Raw genomic sequence first — 18339 nt, forward strand, 5'->3', positions numbered from 1 at the left:
AGTTTAAATATTAAATTACCTATAATTAATTATAGATGCCAGTTATACCCTATATGTTGTGCTTAGATCTCGAACATTGTTTTAGTGTTACACGATACATAGTATCAAAACTATAAATCGATAAAGTGGTTGTACGAACATATTGAAGATATCAAAGTTTAAAGATATTCAAGTTATTATACAGTATACATTGTCACATATCTGACGTCACTTATAAACAACAAAATTAGTTTGCAACTTTGTCGTCTACACAAATAAAAAAAATATTAGACAAGTTATAAATACAGTATCCTGTATTTTTAAACTAGCTGCAAACAACTGTCTTTCTTGATATAATTCAGAACTGGGATAAAGAGATGGGAAGAGTAACATCCTTATGGAATTTCTACAGAACTTTCGTTGTCCAGGTATTTATCCTTTGTTGTTATGTAAGCCCGCACAACACATGTCATGTCGGTTGCATACTTGTAAGGTGTTCTTAGAAATAACCAGAGGAAAAAATGTGCATAACGTTCGATCTGCTTGCTCCCTTCCCCCAAGCCAAAAGGCGAAATGAAATAAAATCTTTGAGTTTAACGTCTCACGATTATGCCCTTTGTAGGCTTCGGGAGACAATAACACTAGTCAACAAGATTTTGACACAGAAATGAAAATACCTGATTCTAATAGAACTTTTCACGTAGAATTCGAACCTGCAACCAGTTTTTCTCCATCACCCTCAGTTTCCCCGTGACAGAGGGATTTACGGGAAATTTCCCCTCAAATTTCTTTTCTTTCTTTTCTTTTTTCTTTCTTTTTTTTTTTTTTTTTACAATTTTTGTGTAGCTCGGGTACCCTTAGGTATATAAACACACAAATTATACTGTATGTTAGCTTCATTTATACTTAGTATAAGCCCTCTAAGTTTCATAAGAATCGCATTATTCTTTCTAGAGAAATAAACATATTTATATAAAAATATGCTATGTTTACTGTTCATTTGACCATATATATTAGTGCAGATAAAATCACATATAACTTCCACGAAAATTACAATATAAGCACGGTTTATACCTCATTGGATTTGAAATAAAACATATTTTCAATGATGTATACACCGTGTCACCATTTTTGTAGAGGGAATTTCTAGAGGGATTTTGTGAGAAATTCCCTCCAAAAAGTAGTTTATAAGATTTTTTTGTCTCAACTTGCTATTTGTCTATAGTGATACAGAAACAGGAACTGCACTAAAACATAGTTTTATGTCTACTTAATAAATAATGTGAATCGCATTATTCTGTTTATAGATATAAACTATTGTGTCTATGCAAGACTTTTTACCAAACACAAAAACCTGACGGTGAAGTATTATTGTCGGCACATAGATGGATACTCAAATACAAGCACAAATACAGGCATGCTTTCTGTGGAAAATAAGTCTCTTTTTAATATTTTGATCTGGCAACAATGCATAAAAAATTGATGACTCACGTAGCCTGATGGCTGTTAGTAGCGTTGAATAACGGTCCAAGCTGGACGCCTTTTAGATGTGGCCGCGTGTAAGTTGAAGTGTTTGTGCATTGTGGAGTTCGAATAGATTGTGTTGTGTGGTGATGCACTGAGTTAGATTACGTTTGTCCTGCTTCATGATTGATGGAGTGTAGATTCGTGTCTGTATGTGTGTGTGATACATTACAGGATACAAGATGCAGAGAAAGTGTGTAAATCACCCGGACAATTTCTGTTATGTATGTGGGGAGCTGACATTTAAATCGCAACGTCGATGGTTTACTCCACTTGTGAGGAAGTGTTATCAGTTATATTTTGGTTGCTGTGCAGGAGATCAAGATAAGAATTGGGCTCCTCACTACATTTGTTGTACTTGTGTGAAACGTCTGACTGGCTGGGCAAATGGTGGACGAAACATGAACTTCGCAGTACTGATGATCTGGAGGGAAGCAAAAGATCATTCTTCAGACTGCTACTTTTGTATGACACAGATAAAAAAAAATAACCAGTAAATCTAAGCACACAGTACAGTACTCTAATTTGCCATCAGCAATTAGGCCAGTTCCACACAGTGCAGAATTACCTGTACCAGTACCTCCTGCTCATCTTACGGTAAATGAGGATTACGTACTTCAGACAACTACTGAAGTTCCAAATGAAGAAGATGATCCTACATATCTAAGAAGCACATCTACATTGGATCCCCATCTGATACTCAGGGTGAACTAAATGACCTTGTACGGGATTTAAACTCTCCAAGATACAGCAGAACTTCTTGCTTCTAGACTGAAAGGCTGGAATCTGCTCTATCGTGACACTAAAGTGTGTATTTTTCGAAACCGTCATACAGAGTTTCAAAACTACTATTCTCAAGAAAATGATTTAGTGTATTGTAATAATGTCTGTGCCGTGATGGATACACTTGAACATGCACATATAAGTACAGAGTGGAGATTGTTTATTGACTCTTCCAAAACTAGTTTTAAGGCTGTCCTTTTGTACAATGGCAACAAATTTCCTTCAGTGCCTTTGGCTTATGCAACTAATATGACGGAAATCTATGAAAACATCAAAATAGTGTTAGAAATAATTCAGTATGAGAAATACAAGTGGACCGTTTGCTGTGATTTAAAAGTTATTTCTTTGTTAGTGGGTTTGCAGCTTGGTTATACGAAATATTGTTGATTCTTCTGCGAATGGGATAGCAGGAACAAAGAGGAAAATTACGTCAAGAAGGAATGGCCAAAGCGTGTATTAACTCCTGGACAGAAGAATGTTCTTTATTCCTCACTGGTGAGCCCTGATAAGATAATTTTACCTCCTCTTCACATAAAGTTGGGGTTTTTCAAAAACTTTGTTAAGGCAATGGACAAAAGTAGGATTTTGTTACCTCAAGGAAAACTTTCCTCGGGCTAGTGATGCTAAAATCAAGGAAGTGATTTTTGTAGGCGTCCAAATAAGATGTTTGATTCATGACCAAAAATTTGAGAATCTCTTAACTCCAGTTGAGAAAGCAGCTTGGTGTTCATTTAAATGTTTAATAGAGCATTTTTTAGGAAACCAGAAAGCCCCAAATTACCGTGAAATTGTGAGTGATTTCCTGCAATCATTCAAAGAAATGGGCTGCAACATGTCCCTTAAAGTTCACTTTCTAGACTCAAACCTGGATTTCTTTCCTGAAAACCTTGGTGCTGTTAGTGATGAGCATAGGGAACGTTTTCATCAGGAAATTTCCTCCATGGAGAGAAAGAGATAAAAAGGACAGTGAAGTTCACAACTGCTAGCTGATTACTGTTGGACACTCAAAAGAGATGTTTCAGAAGCCAAACACAGAAGAAAGTCGACAACTAAAACATTTTAGTTAAGGTAAGTAAGTGTTCATTTATTAAGAAGATCCCAGCCCCCACTAAGTACACTTTGTGGTGGACAAACATTGTGTGCGCGGGTTTTCTGCGCGGTATGTTATTTTATCTGCACTAATGAACATGGTCAAATGAACAGTACACATATGTATCAAATTTTTATATAAATTTGTTTATTTCTCTAGAAAGAATAATGCGATTCTTATGAAACTTAGAAGGATTACTAAGTATAAATCAAGCTAACATACAATATAATTTGTGTGTTTATATACCTAAGGGTACCAGAGCTACAGGTATGAAAATGGTTTTAAAAAAGGGAAATTTCTCGAAAATCCCTCTGTCACGGGAAAACTGAGGGTGATGGAGAAAAACTGATTGCAGATTCGAATTCTTCGTGAAAAGTTCTATTAGAATCAGGTATTTTCTTCCGTGTGTCAGACGAAGAGTATGTTTTTGTCGACTAGTGTAATTAAAACAAGTGAGTCATGATGGAAGAATTAGTGGAAAGAGAATGTGGGAGGAAACGGAAGTACCCTGAGAAAATCCACAGACACGATGTTGTTTCCCATAAACCTACTCGGCTTAGGATCGATCCAGGGACCATGTACCAGAGATAAGCGCTTTATCACTGAATCAGTGTGCGCCAAGCCGAAAATCGAAACAAACGGTTTCATATGCCATTAGATTTGGTGACGATCTGTCTGTGTACCAAATGTAGTTGGTTTAGGTAAGTTCTTTCTGAGCAAAAAGCTGATGAAGGACACGCACACACTATATTATTATTATTATTATTATTATTATTATTATTATTATTATTATTATTATTATTATTATTATTCGGTTCTGATCTCTCTCCCAAAGAACCAGGCCGGTAGCCAGCCCAAAAATCTAGAGGGACCCGGCTGAAGCTAGGGGGTGACCGATCCATCCATATTATAGTTAATCACCATATTATAGTTCATTTGCAAGCCTACCGTGAACATTTTAGGGGGGCAGCAAAAATTTAGGGAGCGGCCCCCTTGACCCCCCTTGATACGGGCCTGCAAAGAATGCTACTGTTAATGAGCAAAGAAAAGTGAAATTAAAATATTCAGTTTTTTTTTTTTTTAATCTGAACCGGTTCTTCGTAAAATCTTACAAAAATATTTGATAAGCTGAACTGTTTATTTGCAGATTCTGTTTACAGTGCCAACAGGCTCCAACCCCAGCGGCACAGTGACGTCAAACGACAGACGAAGAGAAGTATATCGTTTGGCATGTAAATACAACTTTCTTATCGTAGAGGATGAGCCTTACTACTTTATTCAGTTCGGAAAGGTAAATTACACTGTTTTCTTTAAATATCATTTACTGAATAATTTTAGAACATAGGATAAAGAAGAAAATACATTCAATGCTATAGAGATACAAATTGATTGTGAATATTACCGTGTTCCAATAGTATGACGATTATTTTCCGTGGCCGGAGTTGCAAGTTAATCCTAGGATGTTTGTAGGTTTTGTCTGGTTATTATTATTTTTTTTTAAGATTCAAAAGCAGTGGCTGTCAACGTTTTTAAGATTTGGACACATTAACTATGAAATTTAAAATTCTACGGCATACGCATATCTTCTATATTTCTATAGACTTCCAAACTATGCTATACAGGACATTTCAAAATAACACCGACAACGTTTGGAAGGTGATTCGTGACACCAATACGCTGCTCCTGCACCAACATCGAATTGTGTATTAAAGGAGTCTACGTCTAAAAATAATAGATTTTCCCTTTTACCCGATTTCGATCTGATATTTTGTTTTCGAGTTATGGATGTTTTTGCATTTTTCCGACAAATTTTCTGGTGGTCATAGCGCCGAAAGGAAGCATTTGTGCACCCAGGGTTTTCTATGCTTTTAATCTTATTTTGGTGTTAGGAATGTTGTCCCAAATGTTGTGAATGTTGTTTTGAAACACCCTGTATATAAGTATCAAAAGTCTTCTAGCACGACTATGTCCGTTCTTTTGTTTGTCAAGAACTATTGTTATTTTTTTTAAAGAATCGATTCAGCGTCCCAAAGGTAGTTTCAATCTCATCCGTTAACTGTATTCAAAACCGGAAGTAGTAGAAATTAAGAATTTCCGGTATTCAAAACCGGAAGTAGTAGAATTTAACCATTTCCGATTTCAAAGTGCTTGTCGTAGAACGATAACGGTGTCAGATAGTGACAAAGTGTTTTTCTGGAATCGATCCAGCGTCTCACGAAAAGACAACAGTTTCACGCATTCTCTAGTTATACCGGAAGTGACACAAAGTTGGCTACTACTTCCGCTTTCATTATTGACTTTCATAGAGCAAAAAAAAAAAAGTAAAACATGACGAAGGGCTTTATTTATTTATTTATTTTGGAATCGATTCAACATTGCAACAGTAGGCTTCATTTACTCCGTAAACCCTTTAGTCAAACGAAAACTAATACAAATTAACGACTTCCGGAATGAAATAATTCAATTTAGCGTCCTACGATTATGCCCTTTAGGCTAAGGGACAAGATGAATAACGGAAGTGAATAATGACGGAAGAATTGGTGGAATGAGTAAGTAGGAGGAAACGGAAGTACCTCGAGAAAACCCACGACACCCACCACAAACTTACTTGGTTCCGGGATCGGTCCAGGGACCTCACGCACCAGAGGTAAGCATTCTACCACTAAGCCATCGTGGCCCCATATGGGAGTGGGGCGGGAACGGGAAGGAAGTGTCACATATAACTAATAAAAACGACCAATATTACTGTCTAATCCGTAATTTTCGGAGTTGTTGAGAGGATTAGTGACACTCCAGATCCCGTTTAAGCCACCAATGGAAGTAAGAGACCCTTAATACACACAGAGGACTGGAAATGGGAAAGGGATGGCACTTACAAATAATAGAAAACGACCGATATTAGTGTCCAATTCATAGTTTTCGGGGTCGCTGAGTCGAATAGTGACATTCTCGATACCATTTAAGTCAAAATTCAACGGCGTGAAGGGTGAGTGGTGGGGATGGAATAGGGTGACATTACGGATTTTTGTCATTGCATTTTTATTGAAATGAGAACAACGGATATTTTGTCTTAGCTGCTTTAATAAATAAGCACAACTGGCTACAACTAAGCTTATTTGTAATAGCTATTTAGATGAAACCTAACTTGAAACAATGTCTAATTATATTTATTTTCTCCCACAGCGACCAATAAGCTATTTATCGTTGGACACCGAAGGCAGAGTTTTACGGATTGAGACTTTTTCAAAGACAATCTGCGCAGGATTTCGTTTGGCCTGTCTCGTTGGACCAACGTTTCTTGTTGACAAACTAGAGCAGCATCTACAAGTGTCTCCTGGCCACGCGCCTTCTTTACACCAGGTATTTGATTTCTTAACTTTTTTTTTTTTTGAAGAAAAACAATATTTATACATGTGGTTTGCTAGTAATAATTAACTTTAAGTGGTTGGAGATTATAATGGTAGAAAGTTTGGTTTGACTTTTTAACAGTTCGAGTCCTCGCTTCATATATATATATCAAATGTTCTTTGGTCCTAGCATGGTGGTTCGCACTCCACCTTAAACTAGGTCCATACCTTATATAGCTTCGGTGTTGAAAGGTTAGTTGGTTGGAATCTAGCATCTTTTTACAGCACTGAGGCAATATGAGACGTAGACCTACAAATTAAGACAGCATTTCAATTTAAAGTGTTGAACACACACTGCATTTAGAACTGTGGAAACTGAGTCCATGTGGAGTTGAGAAGCGATTGTCAATTGTTCGAAATGAGGGTTCTGGTTGGCCATTTAGTTATCGGGAGGTGTTTTCCAGAAGTTTCCTTTCCGTATGATCGGATGATGACTTATTAATGGCACGAGCCACCATAGCTAGAAGGCGGCATTCTTTGAAGAAACGAACTGTCCAGTAATGTTATCAATTAACACTTAATGTTATTTTGCAATTGCATTGCACTTAATGTTATTCTTTAATCATTTCTTCCAGCAATGGGGCTATATGAAACGTTAACCTAACCTCAAAATGGTACACGAATCAAACGAGCTCTCACCAGCAATCGAATCCGGGTCTTCTAGGCGAAAGACCCATGTGCTAACCATATAATCAAGAAGGAGCTAATTTTCATACAGTTTAATATAGAGTCCGAGCACAATATATTCCTACTAGCGTTTTTACATAGAAATTGTCCACAAAAAATTACATTTGGACTATTTTTCAATGTACAGTTTGACTTTATCAGTATTTTCAGGTTAAAAAACTCATTTGGTATTCTTTGAAGGTTATTCTAACGGAGATCCTCTCAAATTGGAGCTTTGAAAGATTAATGCAGCACTTGGACAGTGTTAGTGCATTCTATCGTCAGAAACTGGACAAAATGTTGCAATCTGTTGACAAATATCTTAAAGGTAAGTTTCGTAATTGATTATAAGTTAGTAGCTCAACTAAATTTCCTTGATAGATGATTTTTTTGGTATAATATTATTCAATATATTTGTTTGAATGAAAATGTGGGAGGACGAAAGGAGGACACTGACAAAACACATAAGCACGATGCTGTCCACCACAAACTTGTCATCGAGAATCGAACCAAGAACCTATTTCTCCTGAGCAGTGGCGGATCCGGAGGGGGCAATCGCCCCCCCCCAGAAGAGGAAACTTTCTTATTATATATATATATATATATATAACCCATCCCAGAGTTTGGAGCTCTTTAAAGTAGTTCTAAGTAGCAGTATTACAACCCACCGCACCGCCAGAAGTCCATCCTGGATCCGCCCCTGTTCCTGAGGCGAGTGCTTTATCACTGAGTCGCCACGATCCCCTAAAACTCACTGTAACAGTAAACTGCTAGTTATTAATGTTTAAGTTCGGCTTCAGAGGGCACGATGGCTCAGTGTTAGAGCGGTTACCTCTAGTACGTAGGAACGCTGGTTCGATCTCCGTCCAAGTAAGTTAGTGGTGGAGTCCTGCCGTTTATTCCTACATTCTCATTCCATTAATTCTTCTATCGTCATTCACTTCCTTTAATCAGTCGTCTTCCTTAGCCGAAAGGGCATAATCGTGGGACGTTAAACTGAAATTTTTCATTGTTTTAAAAAAAAATTAGCGTTAACATGAATTTTATAAACTAAGTCATTTCTTTGTAATTCGTTTAGGTCTCGTGGAATTCATCGAACCCAGAGGAGGTCTGTTTCTGTGGTTGAAAGTTGTTGGTGTTCGAGATACCTACGATATGGTGATGAAAAGAGCCTTAGCCAAGAAGGTCATTGTGGCGCCTGGAAGGTCGTTTCTTGCAGACGAAACGAAACCCACTCAATACATACGAATATCATATTCAACGCTAGCAGATGAGGATATGGATGCGGTAAGGAAAAGTTATAGTAAGCATACACGGATATAACCCCGTGAAATCTACGGGAACGCCAATAATTACATTATTAAGATACATGGATATCAAAGAAAGTTATTTACCTTGTTGATTGTATGTACTACATTCTCTCAAGTTGGTTAATACTCTTGGGGAAGTTAAAAAGAGTAAACAGAGTACATTCTCACGTAAACAGAGATATTTCTGACAGCTTCATCTCCGCAAAGTAAGTGGAAATTGTACGAGTAATGTCAACTCATTGTTCAACCAAGAATGGAATAACCAATGAGGAACGTTGAAACATATGATTAGCCAATAATGATGTTCGAAACAATTCTCAGACACCAATAAAATGGTTGCTATGTCATAATTAGTATAACTTCCATAAACGCTGTATGTCCCTACTAAAATCATACAGATCTTCGTAGGTAACAACCGTTCGCGAGATTTTCTTGGCATACCCACTTCAAAAACTGCTTGATACACTATTTAAAGTCACATTATAATAATAATAATTATTATAGTGTATTATATGTAAGAGCTACCAATAAATAGGTATATCAATTGTCATGTTATTTGTTAAATATATATAAATACTGCACTACTGTATTCTGTTTTGATGTTCAGGACACCGCAGCCTTCAACTGATCCTTCTGGATCCGGTAGTTATTTTTCACCCGTAAACCGGAAGCATTTAGACAGGGCTGTAGTCGAGGTTACACGCCGTGTGCCGCCGTATACCGTCTGATTAATCTTAGTCATTAGAGTATACTTTCTGCTTCAAAGCGTATATTAATAATACTTTTTACTTTTGTTCCGTTTATTTATTTATTTAATCGGGCCATGACTCCAATCATAAAATCAGCACTATATTGCCTTTCTTCTTATATTTTTACCAGGTATACAAATAGGAGTCATGAGAAAATACATGAAATGCTTTTATACTGTATCCTTTATATCCTTTATCCTGTATCCTTTACATTTTCTATTCAGTATCCTGTATCCTTTCTGTATCCTTTATATTTTGATTGAATTAATTAATACATTCATTTGAAATTGTTCATTAAAAAAATGTCTTCTATGTCTTTTATGATAATCATAGATGATTACAAAACAGCGTGTACGCTCTGAAAATTTTAGGACTACAGCACTGCATTTACACCCCTAAAACAGCAGACTCTGTGACTTGAAGGCCACGAAAATTCGTGGAAAACCCTTCAGTATGATAACGTAATTCTGACAAAGTTTGATTTTCTTTTTCTTTACTTAAATCTACGAGGACAGATCAAAAAAGTAAGGTTACAAAGTCTGCAGTGAAACGTGTATACTGTATATTATTTCATACAGTCAACAGATAGTACATACCAGTACATTAGGTTATTTTTCGACATAGTTTCCATGTTGGTTGAGGCAATCGGAGCATCGTGGGATGAGTTTGAAGATTCCGTCCCAGTAAAAATCTTGTCCTTCCGTCTTCAGCCACGTTGTCACGAAGTGTTTCACCTTCTCATCTTTAGCGAGCCGACGTGCACAATGTTACGATCGTTTCCGAACGACATTCCCAATTCTGCCATCAGATGTCGTTTCTGTTGTTCTTAAACAGCTCTTCGCCGCGAGCTGTGTTCAAATCTCTTAATGCCGTGTTGGGTCGGTCACTGCGCTCCTCGTCGGTGACGTGTCTTTGCCAGCCGCTTTCGACACCATTCTGCGACATACTGACGACATATTACAGTCTCTCCGTAAACCTCTACCAGCTGCCTGTGAATTTCAGCCACGGTTACGTTTCGTCTACAGAAATTGAATAACTGAGCGGACTTTTTTGCGAGACCAGTTTTCCAAACGAGTCGCCATTTGTGTTTACAATACAACTAGTGCCGTACGTGGCTGAAACTCTGCACAGTTGCCAACTCCATGTATTAAATTTAGTACACATTCCTTAGTCCTCTATAGCAGACGAAACTCCAGAAATATCGGCCTTGCAACCTTAGTTTGTGGTCCTTCCTCGTACTACTGTTGAGTGCGTCTGTGTGTGTCAAAGCATTGCACTGAGAGATAACTACGAAGTATAACATGAGTATAAACGCAGGAGAACTGCATTAAAGAAAAGCTATATGTTTTTCTTAAAAGAGATGTCAATTACTATGCAAATTAATCTACGAAACTTTCCACCTAGAATATGTACGATGCCTTTGAGCTTGAGCCCAGTATTTTGTTGAATTTTATTGTCTAGTCTGTGATTGAAAACAGTAGAAAACTATGCCTGCTGCTATAATCCATTTGAAGACATTTCTTCGTTTGAAGTTCATAGTTCCTGTTGGAAAATGAAATGAAATGAAATCTTTATGTCCCACGGTTATGCCGGTTAGGCTAAAGGAGACGGTGATGATGAGAGATGAGTGAAATGGTGGAATGAAGAAAGTGGGAGGAAACGGGAGAACCCCGAGAAAACCCACGAGCACGGTGTTTGTCCCCCACAAAGTCCACATGGCGTGAGCTGGGATCGAACCAGGGATTCCAAGCACCGAAGGTGAACGCTCTACCACTGAGCCACCGCGCCCCGCAGTTCCTGTTGGAGTGTATTCGTCTATTTGTGTTACACCCTGTAACGTCAACGAGGCATGACGTTTGCTCGTGTGTTTTCTTTCTGTTCGTTCACATTCCGCTAGCTTAGAGTTGCTTAAAGCGTCCTCTCGCGGTACTACACTTACATTACAGAGCCGAGGAGGTTGCTGGTCTCACGCATTAGTGGCGGGCAGTTTGGTTCTTTTCTCGGAATCGATTCTGTCTACCCATTCCGACAAGGATTCGTTTCTTCGGATCGGAGCATTTGGTTGCGGCACGTGTGATACCGATATCCATAGCTTTCTTTTTCGATTCATCCAAACAAAGATTCGATCATTCTTCTGAATCGAAGTCTTTGGTTCCGATGAATTGACTAATTGCAAGTTTCCATGTGATTCTCCAATATGATTCCTTCTTTCAGCCAAAATAGTCAACTCGCTTTTCAACCCAAGTCAGCTGATTCAAAGTTGGTTTTCTTAGAGGTATAAATAAAAGGGTACAAAGAAAGATTGCAATGTTTCTAAAGTGCTTAGAAAATTTCATTTCTTCTTGATTACTGGTCTTGTTAATTATAAGCAAACAAGATACAGTTCGCAGCAAAAAACCTGCAACATGAGCATGTAAGTTTATTGTGAAACGACGAAGTCTTTTGCCCCAAAGTAAGTGTTTAGGGGAGGACGCCAAGTTTTCTCCTGGCGTGATTCATGCCACTTAGACGTTATGTTGATTCCCTGCGTTGTTAGGCGTAGTTTTACAATAAACTTACATGCTCATGTTGCAGGTTTTTTGCTGCGGACTGTACAAAAGCTAACAAGGGAGGCATGATTGATTCGTAGACATGCGCAATAGGTTCATACTTTGCATCTCTGTTACGTAACGCCCCTCTGTTTTGAAGTATTGCTTTTGCCCAATTTCGTTCATATGATTCTGTTAAATGAAACCCACTCTTCTGTTGTTAGGTACCATTCTCTGAATCCATCAAGAGATTCTGCTGAGTAAATCCGTGTCAATTACACAAAGTGAATTAATAATTTCATTTCACCCAACGCAATCTGATTAATTTTAAAGATTCAATCCTTTTATTCCACTGAAAGATTCGTTCGATTGTAACGAATAACTAAGAAATTATCCAAGACTATCACACTCGCACTATTCCCCTGAAATTGTAATCGATCAAACGCCATATTCTGGTGCAGAAATCCCTTTAGAGTTCGGATGCATTCTTGTAATTTTCTCTTCGTGTGGCAATTTTTACGAGAAACAGTTTACATTTATTTCAAAATTTTGATTTTTTTTTCATTGGTGTGATTCTGAAATATTTGTATGTGTAGTTCGATCTAGTACATCACAGAATATTTCTTTTAAAATAAGCTTTCGATATTTTGCAGGCTTGCCAGTACCTAGCAGAATTAATCAGAGAAGAGCAAAAAATTCAAGCAGGGGAGAGAACATTTCATCTTCAGATTGGAGATTCGTCGTTAAATAACCGACGGTGATATTGAAGCAGTAATCAAGTATTTTTGATTTTTGTACCGCATAAAGGATAGAAGACGAAGACCTACTGGGGAATCAGCTGGATATTCTGCAGACAGTTACAACATATACTGAAGCGCTTGTTTCTCGCACAGGAAGAATCAAGGATCTTATAAAATAGAGGATCTGCCCTTACAACAAAATCTTGAAGCCATACGTCACAGTTTTGCCACCCCTACTCTGCCCACTGCACCCACTAGGATCGCAATGTTTTGAGCCAACAAACATGGCGGAAACTAAAGTAGCCAATCAGACGATGGCGGAAACTAGAGTAGCCAATCAGGCGTGCCGATGCTCGGTTGTTGTTTGGCTTCATTATTTAATAGGATGAATATATATATGGACAGATCCTCTATTTTATAAGATTCTTGGGAAGAATGGATGTATAAAAATTGTGTGAAGTATGTTCAAAAATTCATTTCAAGTGGTGCAATCGTTATTTTTATATAAAAACTTAAACACCCTTTTCCCCGTTAGGATAACTATTTCAATCAAAGTGTGATGGTAAATGCTGAAGTCTTTCTTACTTAGTGCTGCTTTCGAAAATTGATTTTAAACGGTTGAAACGTACAATTACTTTCGCCATTTTATGAATACGAAATGAGAACTTAAAATGTAGAAATTTGCACCGGCCCCTTACAGGCAGAATTTTCAAAAAACATTTGAAAACATGTCAACGTGCTTTTAATAAGAAATTTTGTTACCAAGTTTTATCTGCCTAAGTTGACGGACTCGTGGCATAACATAACATTTGAATACTTTTCTACCTTATAAAATACACAATTTTCCGAAACTGACACGATAAGAACCAAGGTGATTATAGCAAAGTGTCAAGTATGTGCCAAGTTTAATTTCAAACGGTTCAACAATGTACCAGTGATGACGTGACAACTTAATTTTGTAATAAGGAGTTTATATATCATTTGCAGAATTTGAGTTACTCCTGAGATACTATATATTTGGCATAAAGTTAGAAATCTCCTTTAGGAAACGCACTTGAAAAATTCTTAAAAGTCTATGGTCTCTTCCCTACAGCTATTTAGAAGTACACTTTCCTAGAAATGTATGAAAGGAACGGTATAATGAGATACTCAGTTTTTGTTATGTCTAAATTTTAAACCTGAACTTCCGCTAAGAGTACCCATTTTAATGAAAGTAGCATAACAAAGTAACGTAAAATAACGAAAAACGAGCCAAGTTCTATATCCAAAACTTAATTTCGAACGAGGCAATTATCCACATTCCAAAATTCATTTAAAACATTTCAGCCATTTTCTTGTGATTAGGAGACACAGTAGTACATCAATGTCAATATGAAGGAAAATGCTATGTAAATTTCTCTCTCCCTACTCATTAGAATCTGGATTTTCAGAAGCGCTTGAACACATGTCTACTTACTTTTTTTTTAATGAGTAGTTTGTATGCTGAGTTTTATATTGCTAATTTATGAGCCTCCTGACATACTCTGATTTTGATACAAACTTTGAAGTTTTAATTCCCTTACGCATTTTAACAATTTTAAATATTCCTTGGTCTTACAAAGTTCTAGAACTACAAGGTGGACAGGAATTAACTATTCCTTGAAAATTGCTAATAACTTTTCTACTACTTAACCAATTTTCACGAAACGTTTTGTTCTTTACAATAGTAAAATTGTTATGCATTGCTAAAGTTCCACATAATAACCGTCATTAGTCACCAGTTCTCGTAAACGGTTGGGAATATTTGCGAAAGTCTTCTGCAAACACTCCAGCTACAAGTTAGCGAATTCACTCCTCCAATTCATCAAGAGTTTTTGGTAAACTTGGTGCGCCACCAGAGGGAGAAGCCACAGGGGGTTAGGTCAGCATTCGAGGGCTATTTAAGGGGGACGTACTAACCAGTATCTTGGAAAATGAGTGTCCAGCAATTCATAGATAGGACATGCGAAATCAGGCAGAGTCCCACCTTGCATAAAGGTTAAATCGTTGTAAGTGTCCAAGTTGATACAATACCGTGAACATAATATTGAAGCATAGCATGGCATCATGTTCTGCATTCGTTGTGTCCCGGATGATGTATGGACCTTAAACTTTCATGAATCTCATGCCACACCACACTATGACCTTTGGGGTTTGTTTTTTTTTTAAAAAAAAACTACCCTCGCATCCTTTCGTGCTCAATAATAACAATCATGTCGGTAATCAAATCCCCAAGATCAAACACAGCTTTATCTGATCAGAGAATGTTACCGAAAAGAACGGACCAGTCTTCGTACCAAGCGAGTATCATCTCTTCATATTCCAATGGATGATCAGTTTACCTTCATCGCAGTAATTTCTCGCAGTAATTGATTTGTATGAATGAAAATTCAACCCTTTCTTTAAAACAGTTTGGGTATTGTATTGTGTATGGAATCAGGCCGATATCCAGCCCAAAAATGTAGGGGGGCCCAGTAAAAGTTAAGGGAGGACAATCCAACCATATTATAGTTCATCATCATATAGTTCATTTACAAGCCTACCGTGGAAATTTTAGATTGGCCAGCAAAAATTTAGGGAGGCCCGGTCCCCCTAGACCCCCAGTGGATAGGGCCTGTATTGGGTTAAATCACTTTCTCGAGATACCTGTGTTTGTGATTTCTGAGGACTCAAGTGAATATTTCCTGGATCAATTGCATATTTTCCTCCTTCTTGAATGTTGAAGGGCGACTGTGTCTCTCCTAATATCTGTTACAGAACCTAAGTCCATTAGCTTCGAATGGCAATTCCTTATGGCCTTTGCATCTACTAAGGCACGAGATCCTTTCACACTTCGCAATCATAGCTGTACTTCACGAACTGCCTGCCGTAATTCATACGTGAATGCCAGCTGATCCTGTTCGCTCAAGATAAGGCGTTATACTATGAACCGTCACTAATACTTGCAATGACAAATGATATATCATGTAATAAATTTCACTATTGTAAGGAACAAAATGGTTTGTATTTCACGAAAATTGGTTGAGTAATTAAAAAGTTGTGAGCAATTTTCGATAGGGAGTTAATATCCGTCCATAATGTATACAAAGCCAATAGTGTGGACCTGCATATGAGAAACAAATTGTCGGCTCTATATATAAGATACACATTAATATACATACTAGTATATGAAGTAGCTTCTCGTTCACTTGGTTTTGAATTAGTTAGCTTCAGACACCGTGGAGTAGGGCATATGACATCCAATAAGTACATCTTTATGTTGTTGTAGGTTTTGCGAAACAATGTCACGCAGAATTAAGTTAATATAAACTTTGTATTTTATGTAAAATGATTCTCTTTATAGAACGAAAAGTTATCCAGTTCAACAATTTTTAAGTTAAGAATTAATTTTACATTTTCGTGATGAATATGTGCCTTTTTTAGTTATGTAACATATTTTTAGTACGTATTCTGAATAAGTTTCATGATAAATAATGTCGACTCGGGAAACATAAAAATGTTAATTACTTCCTTATTTTATGTACGTTAAATGAAAAATGAATCCACCACAGTGTACCTGTAATTGAAAATGTAGGTTTGAATACTTTTATATATGTATATACAGGTAGGTAATGAAAAGAATAAATTTATTATAAGTACTAATTTTAGATTTTCTTATTTTTAATCCCAAACACTCATATTCAGTGGTCTACACATAACTCCATCAACCACACAGGGAGATGAAGCACCCAGGCTTACATCGTTTCAGAATACGCGCGATTTTTGAATACATATCTTAATACACACAATATTTACAAATTGTAGGCATATGTACTTAAAAAAATATGTGTATTATTATCAGGAAAACACAAACACAATCTGCTATTTAACAACAGTTAGCAGATATTTGCATGGGTACCCGAAGAAAATTTTCTAGGGGGGGGGCTCAAATTCCTAGTTGTTATATTACGTTTGATGTTTTTTATTTGTATTAAGAAAACCTTAATACATGTATTTAAGGAGAAATTTAATACATTTTCGTGAGCCACACTGAGAAAAAAAATTGTAGGTGGCGTACTTAAAAAGATAGCTTACATGCGTAATTCCTGTAGTTTTTGGACAACGTACAGCAGACGTATAACTGAAAACGCATGTTTTATAATACTTTCTGTATACGTACTTTCTGTATGAAACAATGTAGGCGGTCAGGATCTCACATACAAATGGACGTATATAACATATAGCTGACGAAGGTAACATAAATATATGCATGTGATATACGGAAAACTGTTAGATGTCAGACATCCTGCAACGGTATGATGTAACATCTAAGACCAGTGCCTATGTACCATACGGATAACGTATGCTCCATACTGATTTCTGTAGTAAGCAAGAGGATTCTATATTTGTACAATATACCGCTGTCCGGAGGAGTTTTCTCTGTGCAGGGGTGGGGACTCGGGCCCGACCCTGCCCTCCCCTTCAGGCGTCCATGGGTATTTCCTAAACATATTGTTAAATTACTTCGATAAGGTAGTAGGTAGAACAATTTAGCACACGGGATTAAGTTTCTTTTATAACTTTTTATTATATACGATACAACACAGTCATTATAAGTATGGTTTTAAGACCAATACAAAGAATACCAAGAAGGTTGAATAAAATAGGTGATTTTAGGCCCAGGCCCAGGCACTAGAGGTTTGCACGGGCCGGAATTTTTAGCCCGGACCCGGCGCCCGACCTGAGTCCGAAATATGTTTTAGCATTTAGGCCCGAACCCAGCCCGTGTTCATGTGATAATCAAATGAGCCCGAATATAATACATAAATTCGCATCTCATCTTAGTGGGGAATAACGGGTCATCTACACAAACACTTTTGTGAGTTTTATAGTGCCTGATGCAATTCTCAATGAGTAAGTTCCACTCAGATGATGCCAAAGCAAACTCGTCCGCTTTTAACCTTGAAGAGCTAGGTCACTTTTCATCAAATCGAAGATACTTCATTATTTCAAGAAATTTCTTTCTTCCCAATATCTTTCTGTGAAACACTGGGTCATAGCTTTCGTTCTATAGTTCCTTTACGGGTATATCTGAAGCTACATGAAATATCAATATTGCTAGAAATGAAAGAGGTTCTGCAATTGACAGTGGCCAAAGAGAATCTTGACACTGTTTATGAGTTTCAATAACGACGCATTTCAGAATGTTTTTAAATATGGTTTCGTCTATGAACAAGGAAAAAACACTAACAAAATCATCTTCAATATAATGTAACGCATAATATAACAAACCAGGTTTTTCCCAAAGGATGTCGTGTGAGGCAGTACGCCCAGCATTGTTCTGTCTGTCCACTTTACTCCAACGTGTCCCATCAGTTGCTATAAAGATATTTGATCGATTGCTTTGGAACTTCTATATCTGGTTTCTCCCTTTTATCCGAAGTAGTAGCTTCAGATACTGCTTTCTCGTTACTACTCCTTCTTCATAAGAGAAGTCTCCCTGATCTTCTTCTAAGCGAAATTAATTTTCACTCAAGTCTTAGAAGGCACGTAACATTTCATCAGG

General features: G+C 37.2%; 1 protein-coding gene across 1 annotated transcript in view; it reads left to right on the top strand.

Moving 5' to 3' along the window:
* LOC145669494 (kynurenine/alpha-aminoadipate aminotransferase, mitochondrial-like) overlaps window positions 1–16436 on the top strand; it is a 63620-nt gene extending 47184 nt beyond the window's left edge. Inside the window, exons 6-10 of the mRNA XM_081737674.1 lie at window positions 4524–4667; window positions 6560–6736; window positions 7651–7777; window positions 8528–8736; window positions 12690–16436. Of these exons, the coding sequence (XP_081593800.1) occupies window positions 4524–4667; window positions 6560–6736; window positions 7651–7777; window positions 8528–8736; window positions 12690–12797 (765 nt within the window). The 3' untranslated portion in view covers window positions 12798–16436. The remainder of the gene's footprint in view (window positions 1–4523; window positions 4668–6559; window positions 6737–7650; window positions 7778–8527; window positions 8737–12689) is intronic.
* The last annotated feature ends 1903 nt before the right edge of the window (window positions 16437–18339 follow it).

The sequence above is a fragment of the Thermobia domestica genome, chromosome 14 (assembly GCF_964235325.1).
Source record: "Thermobia domestica chromosome 14, izTheDome1.hap1.1, whole genome shotgun sequence".
Classification (NCBI taxonomy): Eukaryota; Metazoa; Arthropoda; class Insecta; order Zygentoma; family Lepismatidae; genus Thermobia; species Thermobia domestica.